Source organism: Lepisma saccharinum, chromosome 4 (assembly GCF_977018435.1).
Source record: "Lepisma saccharinum chromosome 4, izLepSacc3.1, whole genome shotgun sequence".
Taxonomy (NCBI): domain Eukaryota; kingdom Metazoa; phylum Arthropoda; class Insecta; order Zygentoma; family Lepismatidae; genus Lepisma; species Lepisma saccharinum.
Genome location: NC_139232.1, coordinates 112,979,160 through 112,994,448, shown reverse-complemented (window position 1 = coordinate 112,994,448; position 15,289 = coordinate 112,979,160). Strand labels below are relative to the sequence as shown.

At 38.1% G+C, this 15,289-nt stretch overlaps 1 protein-coding gene across 4 annotated transcripts in view; it reads left to right on the top strand.

The window, feature by feature from the left end:
- LOC145986779 (uncharacterized) overlaps positions 1 to 15,289 on the top strand; it is a 48,827-nt gene extending 33,538 nt beyond the window's left edge. For 3 of the 4 annotated variants that reach the window (XM_083121200.1, XM_083121196.1, XM_083121199.1), the window contains exon 2: positions 12,494 to 15,289. In XM_083121200.1, the coding sequence (XP_082977326.1) occupies positions 12,503 to 13,573 (1,071 nt within the window). In that variant the 5' untranslated portion in view covers positions 12,494 to 12,502 and the 3' untranslated portion in view covers positions 13,574 to 15,289. Of the gene's footprint in view, positions 1 to 204; positions 463 to 12,493 lie in introns of those variants that run through there. The other variant, XM_083121197.1, reaches the window with a different exon arrangement.

Genomic DNA, 15,289 nt, shown 5'->3' with positions numbered 1-15,289 from the left:
GCTTCGACTGTTTTCCTGTTGTTGCTGTGGAAAATATAAACAAAACAGCGTGCATTATTTATCATAAACTGCCACATGTAGCCTCGGCAAGAGGAGGATGCAAAGAAATTAGCAAAAACTGTATCTGAAGCGGAAATTCTGCTTCCTGCAGATTATGTGGAACGCAAATAGATGCAATAACTGAAAACTTCCTTTCGAGATCAGACTACCACAGCAATGTGATGATATCTGGCGCAAGGGACTCGACACGTTCAAGCGTCGAACGCAGGCTACGTGAGCTCGGTGCGTCAACACAAACAAACGGTGGAATCGATGGCCTGACGTCCGAGAGACCAATGACATACGGCGAACCTTGACCTTGCGAGGTTGTTTCATTCTGTACACACTCGAGCACTCGCGTTTGTGTCGTGTGTTTGGTTGTTGTTGTCACCTGTGGAGATACGAGCTCGAGCGTGCGGTGCGGTGAGTTGATAGATTTGGTCGATAAGGGGAACTTTGTTTCGTAGTGTAAACATTGAACTTATGCTTTCTTTCTCCTTTTTGAAATGTTATTTTTACTTTAAAAGTTTCGTTGATACTTATTGGTGGCGTAAGGGATGATGTTTTAAAGTTGTCAACCGCTTATTTTTCTATCGGTTATTTTTCGTCCCTTTTCTTAGGTTATTCGCAATGATGAGGATGCATGATGAACTGATGAGATGGGTAACAGGGATAATGATGTTTCATTTCTGTCAAAGTATAATATCCTTAACATTATAATAATAACAACAACCCCATAAATAACAATGAAAAATGTACCACGAATCGCATCTTATCCTATATGTGTAAATGCTTTAAAAATATTCGAGTCAAAATATAAATAGTTATAAGTTTCGATTTTGATTTGATTTGCTTTATTTTACTTCGCCTTTTGTGCCACTATTGGCTAATTTGCGAAGATGGGGATGAGTGATATGGATGAATGGACACTCACAAACATCCATGCCCAGGCCAGGATTCGAACCCGGGTTGTTATAAGTTTGTAACATCAAAGAGAAATAAGATGTCGTTGCGGAATTTGATCTTAGAAGATGTCTATTTCTCGAAGAATGTGAAAATGCCAACCAGTGAATATGTGTGAGAAAATAATTGCTGTCTACCATATTGATCACAAGTTTCTGTGTAAGTCAAAATTGTTACTGTAGGTAGCCTTTCCTTCCATTATTTAGAGATTAAAGCAAAATATATTAGCCAGATACCGCAGCTTGCATCACGTGTTATTGTCCAGTTTTCTTACATAAAAGACTTTTAAAAATAACTTTTTGAGGTGAGTTACAGCTTCTCTCGCCTCGTCCAAATGACTGACGCATAAATCAGTTTTTTGCAACAATAATTGCACGTAATAGAAATAGCCCGAAAACTTCCAATTGCATAATAAATATCCAGCAACGCCAAAGTTACACGCAATATTTTTAATTCAAACTCATACTGATCTGCTGAATTATTTACATAGAATAACGAGAAGCTGATTGAATTTGTTAAGCTCATGAATTTAGTTTTATCTATGTCAATCTCCACGAAAGTTGTTTACGAAAATTGCAGAAAAGTAACTTTTAGTTTCATTTATCGTTACTGGACAAAGGGAACTGAATTATATGCGGTTACTGATGGTAAAAAGTAAAGGAGTTACAGTTACCATTAAGTGACGAAGGCATTTTGCTCAAACCTTGAAGATCTTGGTTTAAATCTACGTTGGCGCATTGTGTGCTGTCTGTGTGCATTCGTGGCGCCATTTTCATCTGTGCGACTATGAAAAAGACTGAAACTCGCGGCTTGAACAATATGAAATTGCGGCACCTACCTTGTGGTACTTTCGCAATGAGAACAGTTAAACTTGCGAGAGCGCCTCACCATATGAGCACAGAACAATGGAAGAAAGTTACAGCTTCGAGAAAGCGTGACAGGTCAGTGTACGTACGTCGTGTTCCCAAAATGCTTCTTCATACACTCTATATATAAAAACTAGATCCGATATTTTAAATGCAGTTACTATACTGAGAAACCGATAGTTAGCAAGATAGGCACTACATTTATAGAAATTGGCGGAAGAAAATGGGAAACTATATATTGAAACAGTTTTTCTTTAACCATTTCCCCATTTTAGCGAAATAGGCACTATAAATTTATTTTGCTTCCTTTAGAAATGGCCTGACATTTTTCTGGCTAGCGAGCAAAAGAAAAATTTTAGTGCAAATCCACAGCTTAGTAATTACATATTTTGGAATTGGTCTAAATAATATTTCTGCTACAATTGTGATGTGTCAGATATTCTTAAGACTTGATGACGTAGAAACTAATAGAGAAATAGGAAAGTTTGGAGAAACTTTTAAAAAAATGATAGTTGTGTTTAAATTAAGGTAAATAATAGAATAGAACTTTCGTTGCCAGGATATCAACGTAGAGCCCCTAGCAAGTAGCCAACCACTTCGTCACGAAAGTTGTATAAAAGTCCCTCTTCTGATTTGCATAAAAATGAGCGATAAATTGTCTCTCCGTTCGAAAAAAAGTGTGATTTTTTTCACTTTGTATTCATTTGGGGAGTATAAGTGGGAATATGTAATAAATAATTAGAAGTGGCATATTTTTGTCCTTTCAACTACATATTTCACTATATTTTGCTACATATTTATGTACTTATTTCATGTGTTCTCGCTGTCTCTCTGTATATAAGACGCTATAACATATGTGCGTGTGTATATTTACTATTTTATTTACAATAACAGTACGACGTTCTTCAAATATAGTCCAAACTAGCTTGTTATTTGTGTAAAATAAATATTTTATTTCTACTTCGGGATCAATTGTTTAGGGTCTGGATTTCAGTCAGCGTGATATTATTTATAAATCCGTGACATATGCTTACTATCTTGCCACCATACGGACAATTCACCTGTCATAGAATATCGAAACGATTGAATGCCCGAGTGCACATGGAGATAGATAACCCTGAATCTCTAGGAGAGATATTATTCAAAATTCGATATGACATGACAGGCCAAGTCTTTGACTGCCGACCAATATTTGTATTTTCTGTTATTTAACGACATTTTCTGCTAATCGCATCGATTTTGAAGATTGGTAAAATAGATGATACCGAATATTTGTTACGAAATAACAGTATTAAAAAATTAACCGCCGGGCCGCAAGAGGTTCTCCTGAAATTTGCGACTTGCAGCCCGAGCTGGCAATCACCTGTAAAGATGAACTTTTGTTCTGCGTTCACCAGCGATTATACCATGATTCATTTATGAATATTAAATTTTAAGGGTATATTAATTAACGTATAAAACTTTCAAAAATAGCTATTTGCGAGTAAAATTTGTGGGATCGTTTCATCGACTTTTAAAAAATGAATTTACCGGGCTGCGGACCCACGAAGGTTTAGAACGACTGCTCTAGAATGCAATTATATACAAATCATGGTTAGTGGACCAGATAACTTCTGAAGTTTTGTAAGGCGCATTTCGAAATATCCCCTGATTCCTATTAGAAGTGACATTGAGAGCAAACTCATGGTTGCACGTGATGGGATATTTCATTGTAGAACTTGTGATGAGAGATTTTTCCCCCTGACAATTATAAAAAAAGTGCGACATTTTTTTACGTGCATCGTCATAGCTTGCTGAACAGGATAGAGTAGACACAAAGCCCAACTAGCTGGAGGTTTTTCCTCGTTCATCACATGATACGCAGTGAGACTGATCACAGGAAACTGTTGTGATGTCTCATACAGCAAGAGGCCCTGTTAAAAATAGGACTGATAATGCTTTATATATTTTTGTGGTTTTCTAAGTTTTTGTGCGGTCTAGTGTTGGGTTGTACGAGTGAGGTATGTGCGTATGTTCATTTATTTCCATTTATATTCATGCAAATATTTGCATCTATGCTTAGTCTAGACATATTGGATGTGTGTCCTGTAATTTTTAAATATGAATGAGATGCAGCTTCGCTTTAAAATGCACCAATGAGGTTTGAGTGTTTGAAATGTTGACTTTTCTACACTCTAACGACAACGACAACGTCCTATTCCTGCGTATTTTGGCCAATCGCGACAATGAAGCTGAAGGACGATTAGGCGAAGTTGACGATGGGGACGCTGACAAAGAAAAACTCATCAGGAGTCAGGACTTCAACCCGGAACCTTGGGTGGCCAGATAGTGCGCAAATATACTCGGTCACCGAGGTGACTAAAACAGATAAGCTCTCTTCAATAATTGCCCACCGTTAGAGTAGTTTACTAAAGTAATCAGTTTAGCTTACTAAATGCCTCTGTCACTTTCGAAAGGATGAGTTGCGAAATCTTGCGTATGTGCATGAGTGCTATTACTAGCCGATTAATCTTCCTTAACCGATAGTTTTTTCGATAGCTTTAAAACATGACTAACGTCATTGCCTCGAATAGTATACCCGTAGTCAGTGGTTGGAAGCAGCGCGCTTCTTGTAGCGGCGCTACATTTTGAAAATTGTAGCTGTAGCGAAGCTACAAAATCCTGTAGTTGTAGCGAAAATTACTACATCCTGTAGTTGTAGCGAAACTACATTTCTTCTCTTCATTTTGAGGAAAATTTTGAATGTGATCACAGCATCAAAGAAAAATTCGTTTGATTGATTGAGTTGGTGTTTTAAGTCAACTTTATGCACAGTAAGGCTAATTGGGACTGGAATCCGAACCACTATGTGCCTCCACCGAAAGAAAAATTCGACAATCACGCTTACTTTTGCAGGAGGTTCATAAAGACAAAGTCTATTACATGGAAATACGGATAATCTAGATTGTAAATATCGTGATATCGCATCTGCGTAATTTATTTCATTAGTATAGAATAAATCTAACATACAAGTAACTAAACTGAACTGGCATATGTGAATATATTCTGGCTAACAGCTACGTTTTTTTTAAGCTGCATCGCTATATTGGGGAGAAACGTGCCTCGTTTGCTGCATCCCGGGGGGGGCTTGTTTACGCCACCCCAGGGACAAATCCTGTGGATTTATATCCATGGTGTAAGAGACAGGTAAATGTAATTAATTACTGTGGAAAACACATCTTGCAGTGCAAAAAACGAGCGATCAATGGATGGAGAATGACAAAGCAAATGGCTCAGTACTTTCTGGAATTACAATTATTTTGGTCATAATATTTGTTCACAAATTTTAAAATTGCAATATGTTTAGAACACTCGGGTTTACACATCAGTTTCCTCAATATATTTTATGATATTGTAAAAGAAAAAGTATATACGAGTTATTGACTTTTCTGCAGAAACGATAATTTACTTTAGTTAATATACAGTTTCCAAATGTATGTACTTCTTCTACTTTTACGTTGCTTTTCTGTAACTTTTGCTAATCATGGCAATGAGGAAGAATGATGAATGATGAGCAGTGTGAGGAATGGAGGAGCAGGAGGATCCATCCTCCCAACTTGGCGTCTTTCCTAGTTTTTGTTTTGAGTCCACTTTATGGGCAGATAAGCTACTCAAGACTGGATCCGAACCACTAGTGCCTCCGCCAATTTGGGACCCTTTTATTCCAAGGTGACAAAATTTCTACTGTGTCTTCAGGGAAGCATTCCCAACAGGAAACTTACGTAAAACTTCGCTCCATCTGTTGCTCATTTAGCTATACCAAAGAAGCATCTCCCAGCTATCCGCAAAGTTACAGCAAACATCTAACGAATTACGGGAATTATGATAATAAATAACGATCTACTTTGCAGAAACTACAGCTATCACACTGAATATCCATGTGGCAGTGGCGAAGCGTGACATTTTTACGTTGTCACCGCAAGACTTGCCAAACGTCAGGGTCAATCTTTCAACCCGAGAGGGGGAAGGGGGAGGGAGCATTCCTACATTGATAATGATGATAACAGTGTTCGTACATGACGTGTGAAGTTGAGATGGCTAAATCTGTTCTTTAAAAAAAATTGTTAAACTTCTCTCTCCGAAATTCGGATTGCTTCCGAAATCCGGGTAGTAGAATTTTTGAATCGAGATTTTTAGATTTTCTGGAATCCTGATATTTTTGGCCATCCCTGGTGTGAAAGTAAGATATGTTAGGGAAAAGGTTCTGTTTGAATAAGTATGTCTATCACCTCGAGAACAAAAATCTTGATCAATCTTGTCATTTGTAAGCATAGTAAACACAAAACAGCAGGAAGTACTTCGTGTTTTGTAAACCAAGAACATTCCCCCCCCGCAGAAATCGATATTTGAACCGCAGGATCCAAAAAAAATAAAAGAAGAAATACTATGAAGAAAATAGAATGGATCCAGAAATGTATTTTTTTCAGTTCTTTCTAGCACTAACCGTGGGGAAATTTATGCTTTTGCTTACTTATATTTTTTTTCTATGCACCATTGCTTTCATGTATTCTGTGTAAGTTGCGTTGTGATGCTCTTCAATATGTTTTTTTCTTCTTAAAAAACAAGAGCGTTGCATGCTTTACTGTGCTGGACATTCTGAGAAGTTTCATCTTGATGTCACAGAAACCCTGCCGTGTTTGTAAACAAGGAGGTAGAAAAAAAAGGGTCTCTTATGACCAGACCTTCAAAAGCGGGGGAAAGCTTGACTAATTTCGCTCAAACATGCGAATATTCTGATTTATTTTTCTTCTCCTCTAAAATATTTAAAAAGCAATATTTTTATTATTTTGCTTTGTCATCGCCACATCACATGTGGTCGTTTCAAGTTTTTGCTTTACTTTTTATGCAGAAGTAGCGCCAAAGTAACGAGTAGCTCACATGAGTAGCGTAGCGAGCTACTTTTTGGTAAATGTAGCTGTAGCGAAGCTACATTTTTGGAAGAGTAGCTGTAGATGTAACGAAGCTACATTTTTGGAAGAGTAGCTCTAGCTGTAGTGAAGTTACTTTCAAAATGTAGCGTTCTGATCACTACCCGTAGTTCATGAACCCCTCCCCACTTCATAACAACTCTTGACAAAACACTTGGGTACGCCACTGACATGTTTATGTAAGTACGTACTGCGTGGACTGCAAGAGTTGCTCGTCATACGATACAGTGCAAGCCACCCAGAACTGTCAGCAACATTCATGTGACCTTGTTGAAACAATGGCATTCTGCTGTTCCTTTCGAACGACCAAGATAAGACGAAACTGGCATATGACACTTGCGATATCTCGCGTTGGTGCAATACCCGAGAGTGCTGCTATGCTCTGATAGCAACAGTTGAGTTCACCTTAACTTATTGTTCTTCGTTCGCTTCTTGGAACCGGAATTCGCTCATAATTACATGAAATATAACTAGACATATACGTTATTAGGGGAAAGATATATTATGAAAAATCGTGAAACATTTTGAACCATAACTTTCAGTTTTTATGTGTCTCTCGGGAAATGATCAACGTTTTACGACTGAAGATGTAGGCTGATTTTATTTTGGGGAGAGGTCCAACTAGGTGCGTATCCGATATTTTCTATCTCAGGTTGCAACATCATTCTTTTCTGTGCTTAATGGTAAATTTAGCGCCAAAATATCCCTTAATTTGGCTCTTTGAGAGTTTGGTGCTTGTTCGAAGTGTTGCAAATGTACGTTTAAGGATTGTATTACTCAAGTAAAATAAATACAATAAAGTTCTCCCCTCTGATTTGCACCACGCCATGAAGGCGTAGGCTATAGGGAGTGTGGAGTTAGGGCTCCACACTTTCTTGATCACGGCCTGGGTGGGGGTGATGTGTTCATCACCACGCCCCTAGCAGCTTTTACCTCCCCCAGAGTTTCCTCCAGGTACCCACTTTATACGGCGCTGGTTGGGAGCCACTTGAACAGGTGAAAAAAATCCAGGTTCTCCCCCGCCGAGGATCAAACCCGGGTCTCTCGCATGGTAGTCAGAAACCAAAACGAATGAGCTACCGTGGTCCATTACAGTGGCGTAGGAACGTTTTTGATTTGAGGGGGGGATACAAAGTTTACTTCTAAGAAACCAGAAAAAGATATATACGTATGTATACTGTATATGTACGTATATATAGGATACTATGAACATTTTGAAATTTGCTATTGTTCAAACTATTGGTGTCACTTCGAAACAAATGAAAATACGTTCTCGGTTCATTTGTTGTTTTTTATTTAAAATGTATTTATTATTTGTTTATTTCAAAATAACTATTCTAAAAACCTACAGGTACCCATGTCGTAATTACCACACAAATGAGGTTGTGATTCTGATTCCACCACTCCATTCGATTCCTATTTTGGAACCAGTTTCAGCAGTTTTATCTTTGAGGCTGGTCCTTCCTTGATTCGACCTGATAATGGTTCGTTGCCCTGATTATCTTATCTCCTGCTTCAATGTATAGACAATATAAACACGAAACGAATTTAGCAATGCATTGTCTTCCTGCGAACCAAGTCACGAACCACGGAATCACCAGCCGTCTCCCCGTTTCTAGTGCGCAAAGAGGTAAGGTTACCACAGCACTGTGTGTTTCACTTGTAGCTTTCGTCCTGATTTTACGGACTGCAAATCCCAGGCGCTGATGAAACAGCCGGAAAGGTTTATCCGTTTTGTGCATCTAGAGTCAAGTAGCTGTGATTTGTAGTCAGTGTGTTTGGGCACACATCATGGTTGTATTTAAGCGACAGAAAAGTTGGGATGGGGGAAATTAGCAGATCCAAAACCTTCACATTAGTTTAGCAAAGTTTGAATTCATTATGTAATGTCATCTACAATTCTACAAAAAACAGCATTGATTCAAAAGTCTTATTTTTAAAAGATTGATTTTGATTGATTTAGTTTATTTTACTTCGCGTTTTGTGCCTCTTGGCTAATTTGCGAAGATGGGGATGAGTGATGAAGTGATGAATGGACATCCACAAACAACCAAGCCCGAGCGGGATTCGAACCCGGGACCCTTGGCGTCGCAGCGCGATGTGCTAACCACTTTTTCTTTTTCAAGGAAATATCCCCTAAACGGAGGTATTCCCCACCATTCACACTTTTTCACTTTTCAATTCTTACAGTATCTCGGTTTCTTATCATCTGGACAAACACAAATACCCATGCCTTACCCGGACTCGAACCCAGAACCCCTGGCGTTGTAGTGCGCTCTGCTAACCACTTCGCCACAGAGGTAGACACCACTCGGCCACAGGGTCTGGCTTATTATATTTAAAAGAACACATGGTTCAGTAGACATAATGGAGGACACATTTTCTTTCATTTTATCGACTGGTTGGTCGATTTTTGTTACTTGGATGTACCCTGGACTGCATTTTGCCGACTAAGGAGCAGCGGCGTGCCCAAGGGGGTTGGTGGGGTTATAACCCCCCCTCTTTGGCCCAGTATTCCTAAAAGAAAGAACGCTAAAGGTAGGAATAGATGACAAAATGAAGGCTGACTACCAGAGAAAGTGTACATATCCCCCCCTTTTCGAAAATCCTGGGCACGCCACTGCTAAGGAGGGTTTGGCGTCTGGACTCAAAGTCGGTATAATCCTCTATGGGACTTGCGTGCTGTCCTTGTGTGTTTGTGATTGTTCTTTCATCCTCATCTTCGCAATTAGCCAAAAGTGGCAGAAACGCGAAGTAAAATAAACCAATTTATCCATTCAATTAATTAATTTTTTATATGCGTCGCTTTTCTTCCACTTTTGGCTAATCGCGATGATGAGGATGAATGATGATATTGAAATTGATGAAGGGACACTCACAAAGAACAGCCATGTCTGTAGGTTGATCTACACGAAATTTTGGTTTCGAAGCGCACCGTGCTAATCTAGTTAACGAATATGAGGCCTCTGTGGCGGAGAGGTTAGAGCCAGGCGCGGATCCACGGGGAGGGCGATAGGGGGGATCGCCCCTCCCAACTGCTAGGTATTTAGATACATTATTCTGTCTAAAAGTTTTGCAAATTCAAATGTTCTGTCTTCAATCACCAGGATTAAAAGTCTTGAGAATATTTTTTGTAGTTTAAGTTCAATTTACCCTCATGATAGGCTAATCGGGACTGGACCTACAGTTCAAATATGAATCCGAACCACTGTACAATATGCCTTCAAAGGAAATCGAACCCGAGACCCCTTGGCAATAGGTTTTTGTTTTCTTTGTTTTGTTTACTCCTCTCATCGTTCACTTTACCCTGGCAATGTAGAAATTATGATAACGACATGGAATAACCGTCTATTCCTGTACTGGGCACTTATTTTTGTACAAAAAATTTCTAAAACTTGGAAGTCAGCTTAATTCCTGTTCAGAGTAAGATATATTGTTTACCAGTGGCGGCGATTGGGTTAAAAAACTGGGGGGGGGGGGGCAAGGAGAGTATGCTTTCCCTTGATAAATATGGTTTAGCACAGTGCGAAAGGAAAAGTAGCAAAATGTGAGGGGGAAAATGCTCCCCTCGTCTCCCCCTAATCGCCGCCACTGTTGTTTACATAAAGCAAAAAGTTAAAATTGATTCTTGGAGAGTTGAAGTATCCGACTGAAATTCGCCCCTCCCAACTATAGCCTCTGGATCCGCCACTGGTTAGAGCAGTATGTAAGGAAGGAAACCAGTGGGTCTGTGTTGGAATCTCATCGTCTATTTCATCAGTATATCAATCCTCATTGGCGCGATTAACGTAAGATTTAGTGAAGCGACATAAAATCACAACTCTTGTCTTTCACGTTAAAAATACACAACACACTACTGGAAATACAAAATCAAGCATTCCTACGCACTGAGTACATTACACGGAACAATAACCCTTTATCTCTGAACAAAGTCATTCCTTTGTAGGACGTACGTACGTGCCAATAGCCTTTGTAACCACATATTTTATTCTTCCTTCGTGATTGTGGAGAAGGCGCCTACGAAGCCCTGACACGCTTGAGTAGAGAGTATTGATAACTTGGTAGACCGATAATGACAGTCTCACGCGAGGAAACCTAATCTCTAAGGAATGTCCCCAGTGTCTTGTGAAATAGTCCCAAGACGAGATCGAGACTTTCTGTCCCATACTCTCGGTCTCGTTCTAAACTTTGATATTCAGAAATTTACCTAAATCAAATTCAGAACACAATTGAAATGACTAAATGTACTTTGGGTTTAATATAATAATAATGTATAATTTAATGTATGTGCTTGAGTGGAAGAAAAGGCTTTGTACGGCCTTAACTCCGCCATTTAAAACAAGACGTTAATAAATAAATAAATAGTTACTAACAATTTTCTTGTTGCAGTGAAAGCATTTTCCGTCTTTTTGGTGAAATTCGTTCAATATAATATTATTGTATTGTAACTGAAAAATACTGAAGTAACAATGAAGAAAACGAACAGAAATTTATATTTTTTGACGGTGAATAATCGAATGTATACTTATCATTCTACCGTGAAGAGAGTTAGAATTTCTTATGGAAATTGATAAATGTATATACAATCAGTCTAATCTAGAAAGTTTTTTTCTGTCTGAGACCACTTTCTCCAACTGTTATGAACAGTGCAACATTACATGTTAGTCTTATCACCCGAATTGTTTCATCAGCACTTAGATAGTCATTAAGATTGTGTAATCGCGTTGTAATGACTTTATGATGGAGTGATTCAGGAAAATGATCTGGTTTCAACTCCTGCTCTATTTTATTGTGTTTTCATGTTTTTTTTCATGCGGTATTTATACTTTTGTCGATCAATGCACTGCAACTTCTCTTTGATATGTATGTGTAATACTTCGACGTTTCATATGCTACTACTACTACAATTATCATTGGCTTATTTCTCAACCAATCACTGATTAAAGAGCTCTTTGGATATTGTTTTTAAGATTCTCTCTTTTGCAAACATTTGGAACCACTTTTTTTTAAGTATTTCCAACTGAAACGTCTACTCATCGAAATGTGGCACAACAGCAGTCATCTATCAAGGCACGTAGCTCAGGGGGTTAAAGCTCCTCCCCGAAATTCTACAAATATCTAATTTAAATAGTGTATAGTGGTAATTAATTGTACATCCTTATCAGGATTAAACATCTTGTATAATAAGTTGTAATATACTGAGAAATTAATCTTCAGGGTTTCTAACCCCCTTCACTTTTTCACCTTCAGATGGGGCTGTTGATAATGGATGAGCCCCCTCCCCCGAAATAAAATTCTAGCGACAGATTTGCATCTATTATGTACTTTCGCCTGAGATTTGAAGTCATTTCATGGATCGGGATATGCATGTAGTTTACACTCTATAAGTGAACAGTCGACGCAAGAAGTACGTTTGATGCTCTTTTAAAATGATGAGCTTCTGTGTTGTAACGAGGCACCGGAAAACCATTTCATCTTATCTATTTTAAGTTTAACCACACTAACTTAAATTTTATCCATTATATGAAAGACCAAAAGCTGAAAATAACATCTTAAGAATAAGAAGTAAAAACCACTATTGTTTGCTGCGTCTCAGAATTTTATGTATAAAATTAGAAAGTTGGTTGAAATTACATCATTTTCATTCCTTCTTTGCAGATTCCAGAGATGCAGACGCTGCTGCCACCACGAGAGGAGCTGGTCCCTCCTTCCAGAGACTACACTCTGGTGACATGGGACCTGGAAACGACCGGAAGAATGCCTACTGACGTGATCTGCCAGATAGGCGCTTATTGCCCCGAGAAGGGAGTCTTCAGCCAGTTCGTCCTTCCAGCCAAGAAGACCGTCCATCCGAAAGCCACGGCCGTGAACAGCCTGAAGGTTGAGATCAGGGAGAAGAAGAGGTGGCTGATAAATGTGAAATCGAATAAGGTTCTCGACACCAAGGATGAGCGCACCGCGTTGCTGGATTTCATGGAGTGGCTTCAGGATGCCAGAGGAGCGAACCTTGGGGTCGTCATAGTGAGTCACGGGACGTTTTTCCTCGACGTGCCCGTCCTGTTGGCTGCGCTGAAACGTAACGCTCTCCTCGGCAAGTTTTTCCGTATCGTCAGCGGGTTCGGCGACTCCTACGGTCTCTTCGTCGTCGAGCACAGAGAGGAATTCGAATCCTTGTCCCTGCAGAACCTCTACCTGGACATTCTGGGAGAGGAGTACGAGGAAAACCACGACGCCGTCGGTGATGCCAAAGCGGTGTACCAGCTGCTGAAGACTTTCCTTGAGGTTGACGGACATCTCACCTTGACGATTCCTGCCATACGTCGCTACAGCTTCACCTGCGAGTATGTGAATGCTTTGTTTGATTGGAAGGACAAGGCCAGGAAGAGGGGGAAAGACATGGACGCCTTGGTGGCACACGTGAAAGACAAGAAAGAAGCGGGAGCCGTGAAGTGGAACCTACTTATAATGGGCTACGACTATGAAACTCTGAAGAGGAAGTACTTGACTCTTGGCTACGCTAGGCTTCTGCAAGAAATCAAAGTAGCCGTGGAGGAGAAGAAGAATTTTTCAAGCTATGTCAATAACACTACGGACCTTTCAGCTGAAGCAATACTGAAAGAGATCTCGTTGCACTTCGCAGCAAAACCCCAAAGACCTAGATATCGTACAAATAGTAACCCAAACCAGCATCCCCATCATCATCAAGACAGTAGAGTCAGGTACTATCAAAATCGTTGATATTTTTTTTTTGTGGGGAGGCAAGAGACATTCATCATCATCACGCTCATCATCATTCATTGTGTGAAAAAATAGATACTGTATGATTCGTACGAACACATTCACCATTGTGCAATTTCATTGTAACTTGTCTTGGAATATCTGCCCCGTAAGGTTAACTCATCGTTGCTTCTATACATTATCTAATTTCCTGTAGAAAAGTAGAAATGTATAGAAACTATAGGTAACAAAATGCGTGACAGAATGCAAACAAATTTATTTTAGGATACAGTCCAGGTCTCTCCCTGATGAAGTCACTTCATTTGCTTGTAATTACTGTATTAAGATTATCAAAATCAATATAAAAATAATAACAGTTGTTTAATAATGTACAATCATTCAAAGTCGAATCCTTTTAACATATGTTATTCTGTACTGCTTTCACAGATTAATTCCAAAATTCCTTTCTCTATCTTTTTAATATAACAATAATAGAATTGTGTAAGAATATAAAACTACAGTGTGCGTTTCCTGTTAAAGTGAGGCAAACTTATATATTTACATATTTTAACTAGCATTTTTACATAACCAACAAACTTAATCTTGTTTGGGCAAATGATGCAGATGAGATTATGCAGCCATTTTTACTTCGATTCTGTATTTTCACTTCACAAAAATCATGTGCATTTTGATATTTACTTTGAATCGTAATGTTATATACGATTATGATCAACTGTAATGACAGAATAAGTTTGAGAACAAGAAGAGAATCCATTGTGTAAGACACTATTACAGTTCAATTATGTAAAAGACACTGTTGAATTCTGTAAATACTGTTTGATCTCAAAAAATGTTGCTTACTTGTACTGAAAACAATTTTCATATTTTGTATAGTGTATTTACATATGTACAGTTTATTTTAGTGTGTTGTTGTTATTGACAGTTAAATTTATTCGTGACTTATGTATGTATTGTTCCTGCTCCAATAATGAATATGAACTGCCTCAAACACGCACAAATTAAATCACTAAAATGCAAGTAATACAATAATAAAAGTGAAATTTATAATGATCATTGACAAACTTTATCACTGTTCCTATTACTGTTTGAAAATATTTAAGAGATCAATTATTTTTCTAAAGTGTGTGCATGTAATACGCTAATATAGTCATTGCTTTCAGATATCCGTGTGAATGTAATTAAATTTGTTATACGTACATTCCACAAATGATTTTACAATATTTAAGTTAATATCACTAAATTGTTACAATATGTATCAGTATTTTAAAAACATGTTATTTTATTTCTCATTGTATATTTAATAGTTTCTATAAGTGTTATATGTATCGAATATACATGGACTGCAAAAGGGCATTTCAGTGCTCGGTTTGGTGAAAATGATTTGTTTTTAATTTCAGAATTTTTATGGTCAATATGTACTTATTGTAAACGAGAAAAATCTGTGATCTGTATAATATTCTCTGTGATGTCATTTTTATACAATATGTTTACACATAAATTTATGTACAAGCAATTTAATTTTTCATACGAACTTTGTGATGTGTTGTACGAACATATTAGAATACCACCAGTGTTTAATCAGTTTGAATGACATTTCATAGTGTCTGCAGATTGTGTATGTAAATATATTGTTTTCAATGTACAACAATATGCAGTACAAAAGTTAAGACACCTATTGTTACACATTTACTGCAATATGATAAATTGCGGAGTTAA